An 18,828-nucleotide genomic window follows, 5' to 3' on the forward strand; every position below is an offset into this window, starting at 1 on the left:
GCAGGACTACTTCCGATCCTGACTGAGGAGGAAATTGACGAGGAGGGAGTGGACGGTGTGGTTTGCAGGCGCTTGGATACAACAGGACGAAGGGATTTAGGTGGACTGCTTATGGTCTTCGCCACAGTTTCTGAAGTTGACAGTAACTTTTTATGAACGCGCTGCAGGTGACGTATAAGGGAGGATGTTCCTAGGTGATTAACATCCTTACCCCTACTTATTACACCTTTACATATGTAACATATGGCAAGACGGTAGTTATCCGGATTTGGACTGAAATATTTCCAGACCAAAGAGGTGGAATGTTTGGTCTTCTGCCCAGGCATGACCGTGATGAGCTTTTTCATCCCACTGACAACAACTCTTTCCCTTGGTGCCTGATTTAAACAAACCAAATCACCATCAGAATCCTCCTCATCAACTTCCTACTCAGCGCCAGCTACACCAATATCCTCATCCTGTTGTACTTCAACAGTGACATCTTTAATTTGAATATCAGCAACTGGACTGAGTGCTCCTTCCAGCACTTGCAGAGGGCGTGCATCGCAACCGCCGCCATAGTTGGACTCTCCTTGATATATCTTTCTAAAACGCACAGTTCTTTGCTTTGCTTTTGCCAGCTTAACTTGTTTCATTTTGCTAGCGGGAGGAAGAGGACTTCCATCATCATGTGAAGCTGAACCACTTAGCCATTCCTTGCCATTCCGTATCATAAATGGCATATTGGCAAGTTTATGTTTCTCCTTAGACTATTTCAATTTCTTTTTAAGGTCATTTTACTGAACTTTGGCTTTTTAGATTTTACATGCCCTCTACTAGGACATTGGGCACCGGCCTTGGTAGACGACGTTGATGGCTTTTTATCGTCTATGTCATGACTAGTGGCAACAGCTTCAGCACTAGGAGGAAGTGGTTCTTGATCTTGCCCTATTTTATCCTCCATTATTTTTATGGAGTAGCTTAGCCCTGCACCACACAGGACAGCACCTGTACAAAATTGAAGATGGGCAGCGGCCTACACCACAACACACAGGACAGCTCCTGTAAAAGTTTTTTGTTTTTTTGAAGGGCAGCGTACCCCTGCACCACACAGGACAGCCCCTGTACAAAATTGAAGAAGGGCAGCGGCCTACACCACAGCACCTGTAAAAGGTTTTTTTTTTTTTTTTTTTAAAGGAAGCGTACCCCGGCACCACACAGGAGAGACCCTGTAAAAATTATTTGTATTTTGGTCAGCGTAGCCCTGCACCACACAGGACAGCCCCTGTAAAAATCATTTGATTTTTGGGCAGCAGCCCCTTGATAGGAGCACAGCACCCCTACGCACCTGCCTACGCCGATAACAGGTGTGGCTGACTAACACGGCACGCACGCAGAAAATAAAAAAAAAATATATTTTTTAAATTGGTGATGGGTGAAGAGAGCACCCCTGAAGGACGAGCACCCCCTGAACACAGCACTACAGCCAGCCAGCCCCTATGGACAGGACAACAGCCAGCCCCCATACAGACAACAGTAGCCAGCCAGCCAGCCCGCCCCTATGTATATGGACAACAGTAGCCAACCAGCATCAGCAACAGCTCCCTCCCTCTTCACAATAGCCAGCCAGCAAAGTATTGTAATGCAGGGCTCGACAAATCCCGGGGGCCAGGTCGCCATGGCTACTAGATTTTGCTGCCTGGCTACCAGGTTTGGCAGTGAGGGAGGAAGCAGATCCTCATCAGCTCCGGCGGAGGTTCGTGCCTATAGTATAGCGGTGTTCATATAATGCACAGGAGTGCATGTGCTGAGTGTTGCCTGCGGTGACTGCTGTGCCTGTGTCCATCCCGGCCTGCGCTGATGACTCCTCTCCATCCTGGCCTGCTCCGATCCCTGCTGTCTGTCCCAGTCTACGCTGATCCACCTCTACATCCCAAATGTCTACTGTCTCCTATCTCCAGTTGCATAGAGCTCTCCGGTAGTAGGGTCTATGCGTGGCCAGGGATTGCGGAGGGGCTTCAGAGGGATAGTGGTGTAACCACGAGGGGAGGGGGGTTTTGTTGTACTTTATGGCACCATTGTTTTACGTGAAATGTGGTCCGTTATTCCTGGAGGGTGGAGCAGCGGAGCTGTGCAGAGCAGTGAGGAGGTCTCCATTCAACTGTGACCATCTTGTGGACTAGTATAGTGTGTATAACACACAGAGCTGTGTCTGGCTCCTATACTCTCATCCTGGCTCCTAGATTTTAGAAACAATTGTCAAGCCCTGTTGTAATTTATATATAAGTAGTGTACTACTAAGTTTATTATTTATTATCACAACAGTACAGTAGCCAACAGCTCCCAGCTCCCTCCCTCTGCCAGCCCCTATGGACAGGACAACAGCCAGCCCCTATATGGACAATAGTAGCCAGCCAGCCCCTATGTATGGACAACAGTAGCCAGCCAGCCCAGTATGTAATGCATCACACAACACTAGCCAACAGCTCCCTCCCTCTGCATGCACGCTCCACAGCCGGAATGAAAAATGGCAGCGATCGCGGGACCTTTATAGAATCCAAAACCCGCTAGAATCCGACATACATACATATACACCGAGCAATCACACTTAAATAGAATATATGAAAATTATTCTAAGGGGTCTAGAGTTGTGAAATAATTTTCATAATAGGACATTTTCATATATGAGTGTCTGTGCCCGATTATGCGCTGGTAAGCCCCAGGTGTCCTGCAGTATCAAGACCCAGGGATAGTTCTCCTAAAGTTAATGCATAGGTACAAATATATATTGTATACACTGTGCATCTTTGCACCAACATGTACAATATAATGTCAATAGCGGTTTATAGTATAATAAAACTGTGTCCTAACATGGAGATGAAGGGATGTGGAAAATATGAATCAATGCATAAAGTTGAGCAAAGTATACCTTAAATGATCTCTTTATGAAAAACGGCACGTGCGTCTTTAGGCCAGGCGTCTTTACACCATATAGCGACAGTATACAGTACAGACAGCCAGTAACCCGTAATGAGTATAATGTCGATAGAGATTTAGGGCTCTATTTATTAACATTATTTTTACTAAAATAAAGTGAAAAAGGGTGTTTTCACACCCTTTTCACATTATTTTAGTTTTACCTGTAGTTATTACAGGGCAATTGGAGTAGAATTAGTAAAATTCTACTCCAACCCCCAGTATCACTTATTTTTAGTAAAGCAGATCGCATTTCCCATAATTGTAATGGGAAATGTGATCCGACCTAAGTTACTAAAAATAAATTGTAAAAAAATACCGGGGGAAGCCCTGTGATAATAACGCCACCTGGAGGTGGCGTTATCCAGGGTCTCCCCCGGTTACCGGGCTCCCACTCTGCTCTAACGGGGAGAGCAGAGCCGGGAGCCGGTACCAGTAATCAGCTATGTGGTCTAAGCAGACCGCAAGCTGATTGCTGTAAAAAAAAGAAAAAAAAAATGAAAAATTTTTTTTTCCTTACCTGAATCCAGGGACCGGTGATCGGGCCTCCGATGATGGCTCCTCTCCGGTCAGCTGGTCTCCCATAGTACACTGGGGCCCGGTCATCAGGTGATCGGGTCCCAGTGCAGTATGGGAGATCACCTGATCAGGGAGCCCGGAGAAGATCACCGGAGGCCAGGAGGATGCAGGCAAGTGTAATGAAGGGAGGGGGGGGGGTCGCGGGGGTCCGCGATCGCAGAGGGCGGGGCTTAGCGCCGGGGCTTAGCGCCGGGGCTTAGCGTCGGTGGGGGGGTAGTAGCGGTGGTCGGTCGGCGCATGCGTGGGCTCTTAGTTGCGGTATTTTTTCCGAAAATACCGCGACTAGAGTGCGGATGGGATCCGCAGGGACAGAGCTTTATCGCAAGCTCTGTCCCTGCAAGGGATTTATAGTAAATCCCTGTGATATTGCCTGAATTCGCAATGCGAATTCACTCGGTAATATCACACTACAATCCGCATTCAATATGCGGATTGTAGTAAATAGAGCCCTTAGTCTTGACACAAAGTGATAATTTGAAGCACCTGGAGGAGTGACTGTTTACACTGCCTGAATGTGATTGGCCAGCCTCTCACAGATCACCGTCCACTGCTACAGTATTGTATTCAGGACACACATCAGGACAACGACATGCGTTTCACTGTGGCTATTACAAGGTTAGACTTGCCAGCGCAGAAACAGACGCTCATATACAATTATGCCCAATATGTACATTTTGTTCCAGGGCTCGTACGCTGGTGGTTCAGAGTCAGGCAAACTCAGAGTTTTAGCCGACTCTGCAGAAGCATATGCTGGTGAGCCTCCGTTTGTTGTGATACAGAATCAATTGTTACCGGCAGGTGGCTCTCTGTACCAGTGGTCCCTGGGATAGGAGATCAGACAGGTGTCTTAGGTCCCAGTTCACTGTCCAGCAGCAGTGGTAGGTGCACCATTGCTTGCTGCAGCGCAGGCTGAGGGGTATCAGGCGGGAGCCTTCCTGACTCCTATTGCAGTTAGCAGGGCTCCCAGTACAGAGCTGATCAATGTTGCAGCAGCAGTGGGTGCGCCCCTGCAGAGCTGCAGTAGAAGATCAGCGGCACACTCGTTTTCCTCTCTGTACCACACAAGTGCTGCAGCACATGCAATAGATGGAGGAGCCCCTTCAGGGTTTGGCATCCGGAGGCAGGTAGGAGCTGATTGGTTGCTATGGGCAATTCACCAGTGGTTCACTTCCCCACACTCTTCACTGCTTGATAAATAGACCCCATATCTCTCTCTCTGTATTTCTCTTTATCTATCTATGGGGTCTATTTACGAAGCCTTGGATGGAGATAAAGTCAACGGAGATAAGTAACTAGCCAACCAGCTCCTGTGATTTTTAAAATAAAGCCTGTGACATGGCAGCTAGGAACTGATTGGCTGGTACTTTATTCCATTGACGTTATCTCCATTCAAGGCTTCGTAAATAGATCCCTGGATCTTACATTGTATATAACCAATACGGTTTTATGTTATACTGTATGTAAACTTTATGAGAATCAAAATGCTATTGAAACACACTTTTTTACTTTATATCATACTTGTGTACACTCATTTTCTTGAATTAATTGTCCTAATGATTTAAAAGTATATTTCCTGGGTAAAAGCTTGTGAGTAAGCTATTAATGATGTATAATTAGTTATTAATTATGATAACTTATTAAATGATAAAAATAGAATATTTGCCTCAAGCATATGAGCGTAAAACCAGGCAAAAAGTGAAAAGAAATGCAAACAGACAAACGGCATGAAAAGGAGTGGCTTTCTTCTCCATCAAACCAGATTCTGGAACCCCTTATGAGGCCCCAACTAACATGATGTGCACCTATGTCTAGACAAGTCAGCATGATGTTTTCTTCCTTAGCTCCTATGGTAAGCCTAACCATATTTAACTTTTTCAACAGTAAATTATGCACGGTAAAGCTGGGTACACACTACACTGTTGTCTGGTCCGCGAAACAGAGCAACATATCAGGTACATAGTCTAATGTGTACCCATGATATGCGCGCTCTCGCGGGTTGGTAGCATCATCACCCAACTGCAGGGCCAACAGGGGATGTCACTAACAATGCCATGCTGCAAATTGCAGCATGACACACAGCTCCACCCCCTACCCCCTCAGCATCAGCAAGTTTACCCAGCAAAGTGTACTTGCCACATGCAGGGTCCAGTCGCCGGCGATGTCACACTGGGTACACATCGTGTAGTGTGTACCCAGCTTAGGACAATTTAAGGATTTATTTATTTTAAGAAATAGTTGATACAGCCATGGAGCAGATTTGAAAAAAAATTAATTTGTACATCACTTCAAAAATATGCTCCAACCTCAGGAGGTAAGTAAAATTCTGGTTCACTTGCTCATCACCTTCTGCCCAGACTACAAAAACCTTCATCATTTTCCCTTTTGCAGTCCATCATAAATTCATAATAATTGCAGCCTGGGTAATCTACCGCTCCACATCTTCCACACCCTTGCAAATCCTTCCACTGGCTCCCCACTGAATATAGAATCTAATTCAAGCTACTCAAAATCATTAACAAAGCCCCCCACAATGCATGCTTATTTTATACTGCTGACCTTATCATAGAAATGTAACCCTATGAGACCACTAAGCTTTGCCTCTGACCCTGCTGAGTACGTCCTATCCTTCCCTGTTCTAGGACTTCTGCTGCACCTCTGGAGCTCTCTACCTTGCCTTACCAGATTAAGGAGTACATTTACAAAAGTTTGATTTTGTATTCGATTTTATGTTCGATTGAAATCACCTGAAACCGAATCAAATCAAATTTAGATATCACTGTCAAAATCCCACATTGACTAAAATTCGATTGAGTTCCATTTCAAAATCAAATTCGATGTTGTTCGATTTTGACTAGTGACTTCTTGTTCGGTTTTGGATGTCCATTTCATAATTGAACATAAAATCACCTATAAAATCAAACACAAAATCGAGATCATCCCCAAAACAGACCTTCAAGCTGCTCAGTTTCATGCACATCACACAAAACAAGCCTGCTTAAGTCGCCAGCAGGAAGCAGGTCTATTATTTTGGGGATGTTGTGTTCGATTTCAATTTGAATAATAGTAAAATCAGGTGATCCTATGTTGGTCTATGGAAAAGTACCACTGTTTAGGGCAGCACAGACTGTGTAATGGTTAGCGTTACTGCCTCACAGCACTGAGGTCATGGGTTCGATTCCCACCATGGCCCTAACTGTGTGGAGTTTGTATATTCTCCCTGTGCTTACGTGGGTTTCCTCCGGGTACTCCAGTTTCCTCCCACACTCCAAAAATATACTGGTAGGTTAATTGGCTCCCCACAAAATTGACCCTAGTGTGTCTGTATGTGAGCATGTGATAGGGAATATAGAGTGTAAGCTCCATTGGGGCAGGGACAGATGTGAATGGTAAGATATTCTCTGTAAAGCGCTGCAGAATATGTGTGCGCTATATAAATAACTGGTAATAATAACAATAATAATGATGTTTCTACGATATTAATTTTGAAGGAGATTCAGTTTTATATTCAATTTCCCATTCAATTTTGATTTTAATAAATCTTTGATGCTCAAAATCGAATGCAAAATCACCAAAAATTTAAAATTGAACTTTGATAAACATACCCCTAAACTTTAAAACCTTCAAATGCACCCTCAAATCCCAGCTTTACTTGCTCGCCTACCAGTCTCCCACTACCATTGGCTCTCTTCTTACAGCCGTTGCGCCACTTGATGTCTGCCCCTACTGTGTCTCACTTCTCCGTTCCTCTTGTAAGCTCTGATGAGCAGGGTCCGCTGTACCATTGCCATGTCTGGCGGCCTACCTTATATGTTCCTGTAACGATGCACTGTGGTGTAGTACCTTCTGCCTCCACAATATGCTTTTATGCTACAGATGTGTCTTCTTCCATATTTGCGCTTTGATGGCAAACGTGTGCACGCATGGCACCATGCAATTTGCCACGCGCACGTGCACCAAGGTACGCCAGGCCGCGGCAGCGTTCTATGGATCGCGGGTGCGAATGCAGCACAAATACCTGGTCACAGGTGCGCAACTAGCGCCATACAAAAAGGACATATCGGTATGTATTGTATACAGTTTTACTTTAATAGTAAGTGCAAGAATGCAAGTGGCTATTATGCTTAATTGTGCCCATCTATTTTTTTGTAGGTTTGATTTTAACCTTTCTGTATGCAAATTTTATTGATCGCAATCTTGAACTTTTTGCAGTACCACACTACGGAATCTGTGGCACCATATAGTGAGATGAAAGGTTTGTGAACAACTGCCAGGTGGTGTTAAGTATCTACTTATTGTATGCAAGGGCACAGACAGCAGTGCCGGGCCCAGGTGGAAGGGGGCATGGCCTAATCGTGGAAGGTGCGGCCAAGCCCCTTAGGATGAAAAAAAAATTTTTTTGCAGCACCGTGGGTAGGAGGGGGGGGATGCGCTATGAGCCCCTCAGCATGGCACAAAGCCAGTGGGAGCACGATCAGTGTGATCGCTCCCCCCCTCAGGCATAGGAGACAGCTGCAGCACAGCTGGGTTGCTGTGAAGAAAGGGGGGGTGGCGCCAGACCTGGGCCCCCGCCAGGCCTCTCCAGCAAGCCCAGACTTGGCTAAACAGTACCCCACCCCCCTCTTGGGGTTCCCTGATTGCATGCATATAAACACAGGCTATCTATAAATAGTGAGTGTTATGGGAGTAGAAGAGAGCCGAGCACCTGCAATAACTACAGTATAGTCAATGCCTGGACACACAGACTATACACCTGCTTAGAATGGCCACACTTGTATCCTGATTTTGATTTTCATTTCAAAATGAGATCAACTAGCTGCTCAAATATCAGACATAAGGATCAGGAAAGCATGCTGTAGAGAGGAAAGCACTAGGTCAGGGAGAATAAATGAATAGTACTACATACAATGGATCACATCTTTCAGATTTTCAGCTTTATAAAGGATATACAATGTGGACAATGGCACCTACTGAGAAGTCATCAAAAAATGTTCCTTCTCCTGTAACAGAATACTACCCATCCATACAGTCTACAAATTACTGGGAAGACATGAAAATGGATACTACCATTTGAGTTAGTCTCTCACTTATTTGTAATACTTCTGCCTAATCCTATAAATCACAATAACAGGTAGAAAATGCTCTAAAGTAAATTGTAATACAATAGATTTTTCTTGGCCAGTGAACTAGCAGCTTTCCAACCTGTAAACTGGAGAGCGCAGTCACCAGTATAGGCCATGTAATTGTTGGTGCATAAACACAGCTCCCTCACCTGCAGTGTTTTTCAGCCACACCATGGGGGACCCACTGGGGGATTGTTTAGGAGAGGAGAGCAAGCAGAAGCCCAAGAAGGCAAGTTTGGACAGAGGCTGGAATGATATACTGTACACGGGGGCATCTGAAATGACACATGGGGGGGGCATCTGGAGTGACACACAAGGGGGCTAGAGTGTTAATAAATATATATATATTTGTGTGTGTGTGGTGTAAAATAATTTAGGGGGCATGTATTGGGTAAGTAAATTTCAATCTGCATGTAACAAGGAGGGAGCCCCTGACCGGTATCTTCCCTAGGGCCCCGTGGGGTCTTAATCTGCCTTTACTGTCAGGCAGAGCCGGATTAAGCACCACATGAGCCTGGATCTGAAAATGACCAAGGGTACACTGTGAGGAGGTGTGATCAGTGCTGTGTGGGCGTGTACTGCCCCCTACACTACCAGCCACAATGTCTCCCCAAATATGTAAAAGTAGAATTGCATAATTTTGTGAGGAAACTAGAAATACAATTCTAATTGTATGATTTATGGGCAATCCTGTGACCTGCTGGTGGCTGGTCCACATCATGCTGTCATGATGATGGGCCCATGTTTATGTGGAGGCCTGAAGCTGTAGCTTCATCCGCCCCATTGTTACTCTGACCCTGCTGTCAGGTCATTAGCAAGCTTGAAGCCAACAATGGTAACAAACCGTTACGAGGAAGTTATTGTAATTAAAAAGGAGGCCATACCTGCTACATAGCATAATATTTTCCATATCTTGTACCTCAAATACCTGGCAGTGGTCGGAGTACTTCATGGCTCATGTGGGGAAGCAAGTGAGGCAATCACACTACCAACAGTACACACCAAATGGCAGGGGCATCATTACCTAACCCTCCCCAGAGACTAAAGAGAAACTGTGTCAAACCTTCTAAAGAGTGAAGAAGTGGATGAGTGGGAAAGTTACCCATAGCAACCAATCAGCTTCTAACATTTTACAGGATGTACTTAATAAATGCTAGCGAGAAGCTGATCGGTTGCTGTGGACAACATCCCCACTCAGCAGCAGGTAAGCATTTCAGGGAAGTTGCCGACTTTCCTCGGGAAGCTGGGACTAATTTATCAGTCTGCCAGACATTACACAAGCTTAATCAACTAAGGGCTGTATTCAATTAGCATTGAAAACTGAAATCCCCCCCCCCCCCCCCCCCCCCCAAAAAAAAAGGATGGTCGAACGGGGAAAACAGGCGACAATGGTGAAAAGAAAACAAAAAAGCATAATCCCTAATTTTGGCTACAAATGTGGTGATTTCTTAATTTATCTTAAATTGTGTACTCTGCGAAAAACTAGCGCGCATAATTTGGGTTAAAACATTTTTTATTTTATTTTATTTTATTTTTTTAAAGGATTGATTTTGTGTTCCAGGAAATTTGGGGGTACGTTAAAATGGGTGCAAGTGGGGCGTGGCCTGACTGTCTGTTGAGGACGATGTGTTTCACATGAGCTCCAGCAACCCAGCTCTGGGAAAAGCCTTTATTGCCCCTTATAAAAGGTTTTGGGGACTTTAATGCACAGCTGCCAGTACAGTGCCTCTTGTAAACCCTGCTACAGGGCTGTTGGAGGCCCCTGAGGTCAGTGGGGGGACTCCTGGGAATCTGGGGCCTAGTCCGCGCCTCAGGCTGCGGACTCTAGTGTGGACAACACCTGCTGCCTCATCGGCGATCCCACGGAGCCTAGCGGACACAGGATTTCCTCTCCCCGTTGGACCCGCGGCCTCTGTGAAGCTACCCACCCTTGGATCACTCACCGCCACACGCCACTCCCTCGCTGAGGTTCCCGCAATTCTCGCCGGAGGGAGTGCTGCTGACGCGGATGTAGCGCTGCTTCATACCGCATCCTGGCTGTGATCACTTCTCCTGCTTCCAGCTCCGGTGGTCGCTGACGGCGGGGGCCCTTCCTGTGGACTCCTGTGCTGCCTTGGTGTGTCCTCCGCAACCCCGCTGACACCTCAGTTAGCACCTTTATCTGAGACTCTGGCGGGGTGAGCGCTGTCGCGGCGCCAGCTCTACACTTCACCCCACTCACGGGCATCTCTCTCATCTCAGGCTGTTGTGTACACAGCCTGCAACACCTCCCTATACACTCATGCATAATTTTGTCTGGAAGAATATTCACGTCCCTGCTACTACATTTGTCTATGTGATTAGCTGGAGCATTAAGAGAGTCAACAGAGGAAGGTACTCATAGCTGCACAAGCTGCTCTAATACTAATAACCTTGTTCCATTCTTCTCTTGCTGAAACATCATTTGCCCCATATACAGCTTTATAACACGGCTTCATTTAATTTGATATATATCTACCCACAAAGATAAAATATTCTGCTTATTTTCTTTAAGAACTTCCAAGACTTTGCAATATTATTCACTTGGCCTCAAGCTCCCTCTAGTGGCCACTTGTAAATTAGCAACTATGATATAAGGGAAACATCAGATACTACGTTTGAGGTGGTTCTGTATACTTGTTAAAAAAAAAGTTATAGTTACTTTCAGCAAGCGGACCCACGCAGAGGCCGCTATTAATTGAGCTCCTTGGTCGCTACGCTTGGCATACGAGACAAAGTTGACCCAATATAAGGAAAAGCCCATTGCTTTAACAAGTGGAAAATCACAAGAGAAGTCTGGGCAAGAGACCGAATCGGGTCCGGCTCTCCAGAGGCAGATAAAGCCGGAAGTTAGAAAACACTATATACTTTTGCACGCGTGGTGTTGCTCACCAAGTGATATTATCACATACCGCAGGTGCATAGAGACAGAGTTATTTATGCAATCCTCAACACCGTAGTGTCTAGCAAAATCCCCTTCTCATAGTTGCACACCAGGTAGACAAACAAAAACATTAACGAGAATTGTTGCGAATACTCTTCATCCGATACTAGATTTGATAATCATTACTGGCTATACCTATATACTTTAAGAATATACTCGAGATATACTAGGCCAATTGTATGGAAAAGTACATGGCTAAGCAACAGCGGGGCCCAAGAGGGGGCACTATCCCCAAAAGCAAAGAGAAGAATATTGTTGATGATCAACCTCGCCTGTCGGGATCCCCAGTAAAGGATAATACACCTGACATGGCGGAAGAGAACTCCCAATATAGTACCCAATCACTTCAGAGGGCTCAAGAAATAGCAGAAATCATATCTCCTTTGCTGGATCAAAACCTTGCAGGTCTATCCGAGCTAAAACAATCTGTAGAATCAGCCCTGAGCCAGCTGTTACAACAATCACAATGCCTCAATGAGGCAGAACAACGAATTTCAGTTTTGGAGGATGAACTCAGAGTCCAAAGCTCTGGTTCAAAAACATGAATCTGCAATGGCGGCTTTCCATAATAAATTAGAAGATCTGGAGAACAGGAATAGGCGCAATAATCTCAGTATCATTGGCCTGCCTGAATCTGTGAAACCTAGAGAGCTGATGGACTTGGTGTCACAATGGCTACCTACAACATTGGGAATAGACATAAAAACTCATCCTATTCTAATTGAACGCGTACACAGAGTAGGTCCGGAAAACCGACCCGTCAACGTAGGCAGAGACCGGTCATTCTTAGAGTCTTAAATTATGCTGAAAAGGTTCATCTTTTGGAAGCTTATCGAAAAAATCTTGATTTGAGATACCAGGGTGAAAAATTGCTAATCTTCCAAAACTTTTCCTACGAGGTAGCTATGCGTAGACGCGCATTTTCTCCGATTTGTAAAGAACTATTTGAAAATGGCTTCAAATTCGCCTTACTATACCCTGCCAAACTACGCATCCTACATAACGGAAAAACCCTTTTCTTCGGCTCCACGAAAGCAGTGTCCAACTTCCTCAGCTCCGCCAAACAGATGCCTTCTCCAACTGGCGCAGGCAGCAACAGATCTCCACACAGCTAATCAGTGGACAATTCTCGAAATTCATATATCCTTTACTACAGTATAAATGTTTAATCTTGCATTGTATTTTGGTATAAATTTAATACTGATAGTATGTTATTTACCTTTTTTTCAGCGAAGCCTTTTATCTATATTCTATATAAATTTAAGCAAACAGGTACATGTTCCATGTGCATTTTTCTCATCAAACATATTATATTTCTGGTTAATAGGACCGTATTGGTACCTAATTTGGGTTCGTAAAATGACACAGATTTACTGTGTTAGACATAGTAAGTATTGGTTAGTTTCCTTAAAATACAAGGTTGTTGAATTGAAACCAGGTTTCCTTTTGTTTCATTTAAAATCATGGTGTGATGGCTGGGACAAACCATGGTATGGTAAAACATTCAAATGTACGTTGTTTTGGATTAAGACAGGAATTGGATAGATGTCACAACAAATAGATGCAATTTTAACGTCAGTCAGGGTTAAACAATCAATTAAATTTGTATCTTGGAATGTAGAGGGGCTCAATACGTCAATAAAAAGAAAAAAAATAGTGCAACAACTGAAAAGGTTTAAACCAGACGTTGTGCTACTTCAAGAGTCACACTGGAAAAACACAGATACTAATGTAATTAGGGCAAACTGGATTAAAAATTTTACTGCAGCCTCTTACTCCACAAAAACGAGAGGGGCAATTATCCTATTTAGCAAATCTATACAGTATGAGATTCTTGATACGCTAATAGATTCTCAAGGTCGTTATCTTTTCATGAAGTTATACATAGATGGTGAAAAAAAAATCACAATTGCTAATTTCTATGGCCCAAATGATTCACGTACTCCCTGTTTTTCAGAAATTTTCACTAGTTTACAGTGATGGATGGAAGGATCGCTAATCCTGGGAGGCGATTTTAATACGGTATTATCCCCATCTTTAGATAGATCTGGAGTCTCTGGTAGGTCAGGGGTAACCATATCCCCCTCTTTGGTACATATGCAGGAATCATTGCAATTAGTAGACCCTTGGAGGTACCAAAACCCAACTGCTAAGGAATATACCTTCTATTCCCACCCTCATGACACTATCTAGAATAGATTTTTGGCTGTTATCCCCTTCCTTACTTCACAGAGTGATTGACATTGGCATATGACATTATGATCTCAGATCATGCCCCCATTTGGTTCACTCTTAAATTAAATAAGCCAGTCTCCAGCTCTTATAACTGGAGATTTCCCACTTATCTTGCAAATTCTGAGGATTTTAAAAAAATATTAGAACATAACTTTACAAATTATGCTACAGACAATTCACAACACATTCCTGATATTAATCTATTCTGGAGCGCTTCGAAACCTGTGATGAAAGGCCACATTATTGGATATGTCACTCACCGTAGAAAAACCTGTCTGCTAAATTAAAGGAACTCAGCCAGACACTATCAGTAACATACTCCTGCTTCTTACGACATCCCACGGAAGACAATAAAAATAGGTATAAAGAGGCCGAATTGCTTAATGACAATACATGTGCGGAACAGGCTTTATTAGATGTTACATTCCAAAAACACAGGTACTTCAGGTGGGGTAATAGAGCTGGCAAATTGCTAGCTTCTATGCTTAAACAACGCACGTCTCCCAAACACATTACTACAATTCGTTCTACTACTTCAGAGACCCTTATAGATCCCAATAAAATAGCGGAAGAATTTCTTTAATATAATCAACAACTTTATAAAGCCCCCAACAACCGACCAAAACCTGGGAATAGAATTGTTACACCAAGCAGGATTACCCAGACTTACCGAGGAGGAACGCTCTAGCTTAAATAACCCAATAACCGAAGAGGAAATCAAATCAATTATCAAATCTTTATCAGGAGGTAAAACCCCTGGTCCCGACGGATTTAGTGCAGAATATTACAAGATGCTGCTACCGCACTTTACCCCTTATCTTAAAGATTTATTTAATTCCATCTTGAATGGTAATGCAGCCCCACCGCAATTTAATGTGGCTCGTATCATTGTCCTCCATAAGCCTAATCGGGATCCTACTTTAACTTCGTCCTATCGCCCCATTTAGTTATTAAATCAAGACCTCAAAATATTCTCTAAATTAATAGCACAACGACTACAACCCATTCTTTCTAGAATTATTCACCTATCCCAAACAGGCTTTATAAAGGGGAGACATTCTGTACACAATATAAGAACCCTGATTGCGGCAATGACACACACACATCAGGCTAGAGAATTCTCTAATATCATTGTCAGCTGCGATGCCGATAAGGCATTTTGACAAGGTCTACTGGTCTCAATTTTCCAACTACAAGATTTTGGCCCACACTTCATACACATTTTCCAAGCTCTTTATAACTCCCCATCAGCTTTTCTAACAAACAATTTGAACACTAGATATTTCCCTTTACACAGAGGTACTCGCCAGGACTGCCCGCTATCTCCCTTGCTGTTTAACCTAACAATCGATCCATTAATAAGACACTTCACAATTCAGACGGGTTGGAAAGGTATTACAATAGCTAATCAAGAGATCAAAGTCTCAGCATTCGCGGATGACCTACTATTGTACATCCAAAACCCTAGACAGGCAATCCCTCTGCTTCAGAATATATTGACTATATTCGAGGACATAACGGGTTTCCAAATCAACACAGTTAAAACGGAGGCTTTAGCCTTTCATCCACAAGCACGTAGTAACTGGGGTGATACGTTCCCCTTTAGGTGGGCTTCCTCACAGATACGTTATTTAGGTATTAATATACCTACACATCCTTCCCAATTATATAAAGCTAATTTTGGGGGAGCTGTCACTCAAATGCTGAATGATTTCAAGTTATGGTCCAACCTACCTCTGTCATACATTGGACTTTGTCACGTTATTAAAATGGTGAGCTTCCCACGCATTTTATATATAATCCAGATGTTGCCCTTATTAATCAAGAAAAAAGAGCTCAATCAAAGGAAATGAGGAAATTTATCTGGGCTGGAAAGAGACCCAGAATCTCTCTTTTTAAACTTCAGCAAACTACTGATTTAGGTGGGGTGAACTTACCATGCATTAAAACCTATTCTTTGGCGGCCAATTATCGGATCGCCATGGACTGGATAGGGGGTCATAGTCATTATAGTAATTATGGCATGGAACAAGCATTTAGTCCTGGAACTCATTTGGTAGCTTTGCTACATATGCCCCCATCCTCCCTCCCTACAGATATAAAAGAGAATATTCTTTTATCTACCATATGTGCGGCCTGGAGACAAACTCGCTCAATGTTAAAGATATCTTGGTCTCATACATTTTTTCTCCAGTTATCAGATAACCCTCTTTTCCCTGGTGGACGGACATCCCCCTACACAAAAATCTGGTCCCTTCATGGCTTACGTTATTTATGTCATTTGTTAGATGCTGATACTTTACAGCCTTACTCACATGGTCAACTTCAACAGCGTTTTCCTAATATAACTATTCTAATTTTCCTTACTTGCAAGTATCTAGCTATTTACAAAGAACAAAGAGGGGGTTTATGGAGACAGATAACCAATTTAAACTAGATGATGCACTTAGTTTAAAACTTGGTGAGCCCTTTTCTTCTTCCGATATATACTCACATATAAGGCCCACAATAGATCTATCTAAAATAACAGGAGGTCTTGCCAAATGGAAAAAGGATTTTCCAGGACTAGATTTATCCTTATTAACTCAAGCCACCAGACGATTAAATAAGGAATTGATATCCATTTCCTACACAGAAATGAATTCTAAAATCCTACACAGGGCATTCTATACCCCTAGATTACAATATTTAACCGGGAAATCTGTAAACGCCAATTGTTTTAAGTGTAAAGCTCCAGATGCTGATATTTATCATTGTATGTGGTCATGCACATATGTTCAACAATTTTGGGAGCAGGTCCACTGGTATATTAAAAATAAGCTACATATAGATTTCGTGATGACCCCGGAATGGGCTTTTTGGAATAGACACGAATTATCCTCAACACATACACTGACCAAATCAGAGAAATGTCTTTTGACTAAAATAGCAGCCGCTGCCAAAAAAAACTATTTTATCCTGTTGGGTTGAACCCAATGTACCATCAACCTGATGTTGCCAAGAATAGTCCATTTGTTTAACATGGATTGGTCCTCTACTTCTATTGACAAAGAAAAATTGTCAGGGAAATTTTTTTCAACATGGCTCCCTCTCATTCATACATTATCGCCCAAATTGAAAGCAGCTCTTAAGCGCAGTTTTCAATGGACGACCTGGTACAGTTTAGCAGTTATGGAAGGTCAACCTCCTTTCTAATGGGTAGGAGAAGATAAATATGTATGTTAATGTTTTAATGATTTGTATGGCTTTTGTTCTTGTTTTTTCTTTTTCTCTCGTCTTTCTCCTATTGCTAGATTTAGGAAGAATTTATTTACAATTAAAATCGATAACTAATATAAAGGTTAAACAAGTCACATAACTCCAGATGTTAGTTGGAGTAATTTATTCATAATTCAACAGTCAAGTAACCTGATCCAAGGGTATGTAATGGCTTATTAAACATCAGGTTGGGAGGGAGAGAGGAGGGGGAAATTGTTTTTGTTATGTAATAATTTCAAACTGTTCTAAAACATTCTGTAACAATGCAACACTGTATATCGGTGTCAAATAATTCTAATAAAAAGAAAATTAAAAAAAAATGGGTGCAAGTATATTTTTGTGTTATAAAAACGAAATTTTAAAAACCGTTGCTGTGACCGTGTTTAAAAACACTTGATGCATCCATACCGCTCCCCAAAAACTCAGACCCAATACGCGAAAACTATTTTCAACTATTTAATTTTTTTTTCACCCAGAATTTGCGTGGTCGGTTGTTGACAAAATACACAACTTATGAAAAATTTTTGGGGTAATTTATCATTGGGGGGGGGGGGGGGGGGGCAAAAGGGTTCTGAAAGAAATCCCTAAATTTTTAGCCAAAAATAGGGATTTTGCTTTTTTTTTTCCTCCTGGTCTGGGGTGGAGAAAACTTTTCTCCAGTTTTTTTTTCTCCATCTTTGCCTGTTTGCCATTTTTGCCGAAAAAACCCTGCCGTTTTCGCTGCTAATTAAATACGGCCCTAAGGGGGAGATGTATCAAATCTTGAGGAAAGAATGTAGAGAAGTTGCTCATACAACCAATCAGCATCTGTCATTTATCTAGCACAGTCTGTAAAATTACAGAAGCTGGTTGCCGACTATTGGCAACTCCACTTTCTTTCTCTCCGATATTTGATACATCTCCCCCTAGGCTAGCACAGTTAATTCTGTCTTACTGCTGTTACTGGCAGTAGAAAAGCTTCTTTGACCAAATTAGAATTAGAAATTAGTAAGCATTATTCAGACACAGATAATAAGAGGATTTCAAACAAAATGGGCCCAAACTTTCCCAGCACCCAAACATATTCTACCCAGTCACCTCCTTTCCCATCAGCATGCAGAAGCTGCTCTGCAACTTGTGTGGCTAGCTGACATGTAGGCGTTGTTGCAACTTCAACTGCCCCCAATATGATGCGTTCAATACAACCATTGGTGACAAATACAGCATTGCATTAAATGTCTGAGGTTTAATATAGCGCACTCACCGATCGACAAGTTCAACATCGAAGCAAAACCTCTTCTCAATGGAGTCCGTTTTTCTCCGAATGCATGACTTCAAGTAAACTACTTCTTCCTCTCCCTGAGGAGTGAAAAAACACATGTACCAGTGACTGAAAGATCTACACTGCCAACAGCACACATGGATAGATGCAATTTATTACGGTCAATATGTCTTGAAAAAGACATGTATGCCAGTTGAATTTGTAAAAATAAGAGTCATTGAAATCCGTTAAGTACTGTCTAAGGATTATATCAGAATATCATTTACAAAAATATAGCAATACACAATTTAAAACCTGACACATAACATAACAGATGATCCCATAAACAGACAGTTCAGCAGCTGCTAAGGAGACTAGTCATAATATACTGTAACATGCCATCTCTCAAAATATGGGTTACTGAAGTTTTAACAAACAGCTTATATAGAACCGGCATAGACTAGCAAAATGATAAATGT

At 42.8% G+C, this 18,828-nt stretch overlaps 1 protein-coding gene across 7 annotated transcripts in view; it reads right to left on the reverse strand.

Annotated features, from left to right (window-relative positions):
• The window catches only part of ARHGAP26 (Rho GTPase activating protein 26), a 629,130-nt gene that overhangs the window by 412,949 nt on the left and 197,353 nt on the right, over positions 1-18,828 (reverse strand). For all 7 annotated transcript variants that reach the window (XM_088444111.1, XM_088444115.1, XM_088444112.1 and 4 more), the window contains exon 10: positions 18,353-18,447. In XM_088444111.1, coding sequence (XP_088300237.1) covers positions 18,353-18,447 — 95 coding nt within the window. The remainder of the gene's footprint in view (positions 1-18,352; positions 18,448-18,828) is intronic.

Source organism: Taudactylus pleione, unplaced genomic scaffold (genome assembly GCF_031769625.1).
Source record: "Taudactylus pleione unplaced genomic scaffold, aTauple2 ptg000349l, whole genome shotgun sequence".
NCBI classification, from domain to species: domain Eukaryota; kingdom Metazoa; phylum Chordata; class Amphibia; order Anura; family Myobatrachidae; genus Taudactylus; species Taudactylus pleione.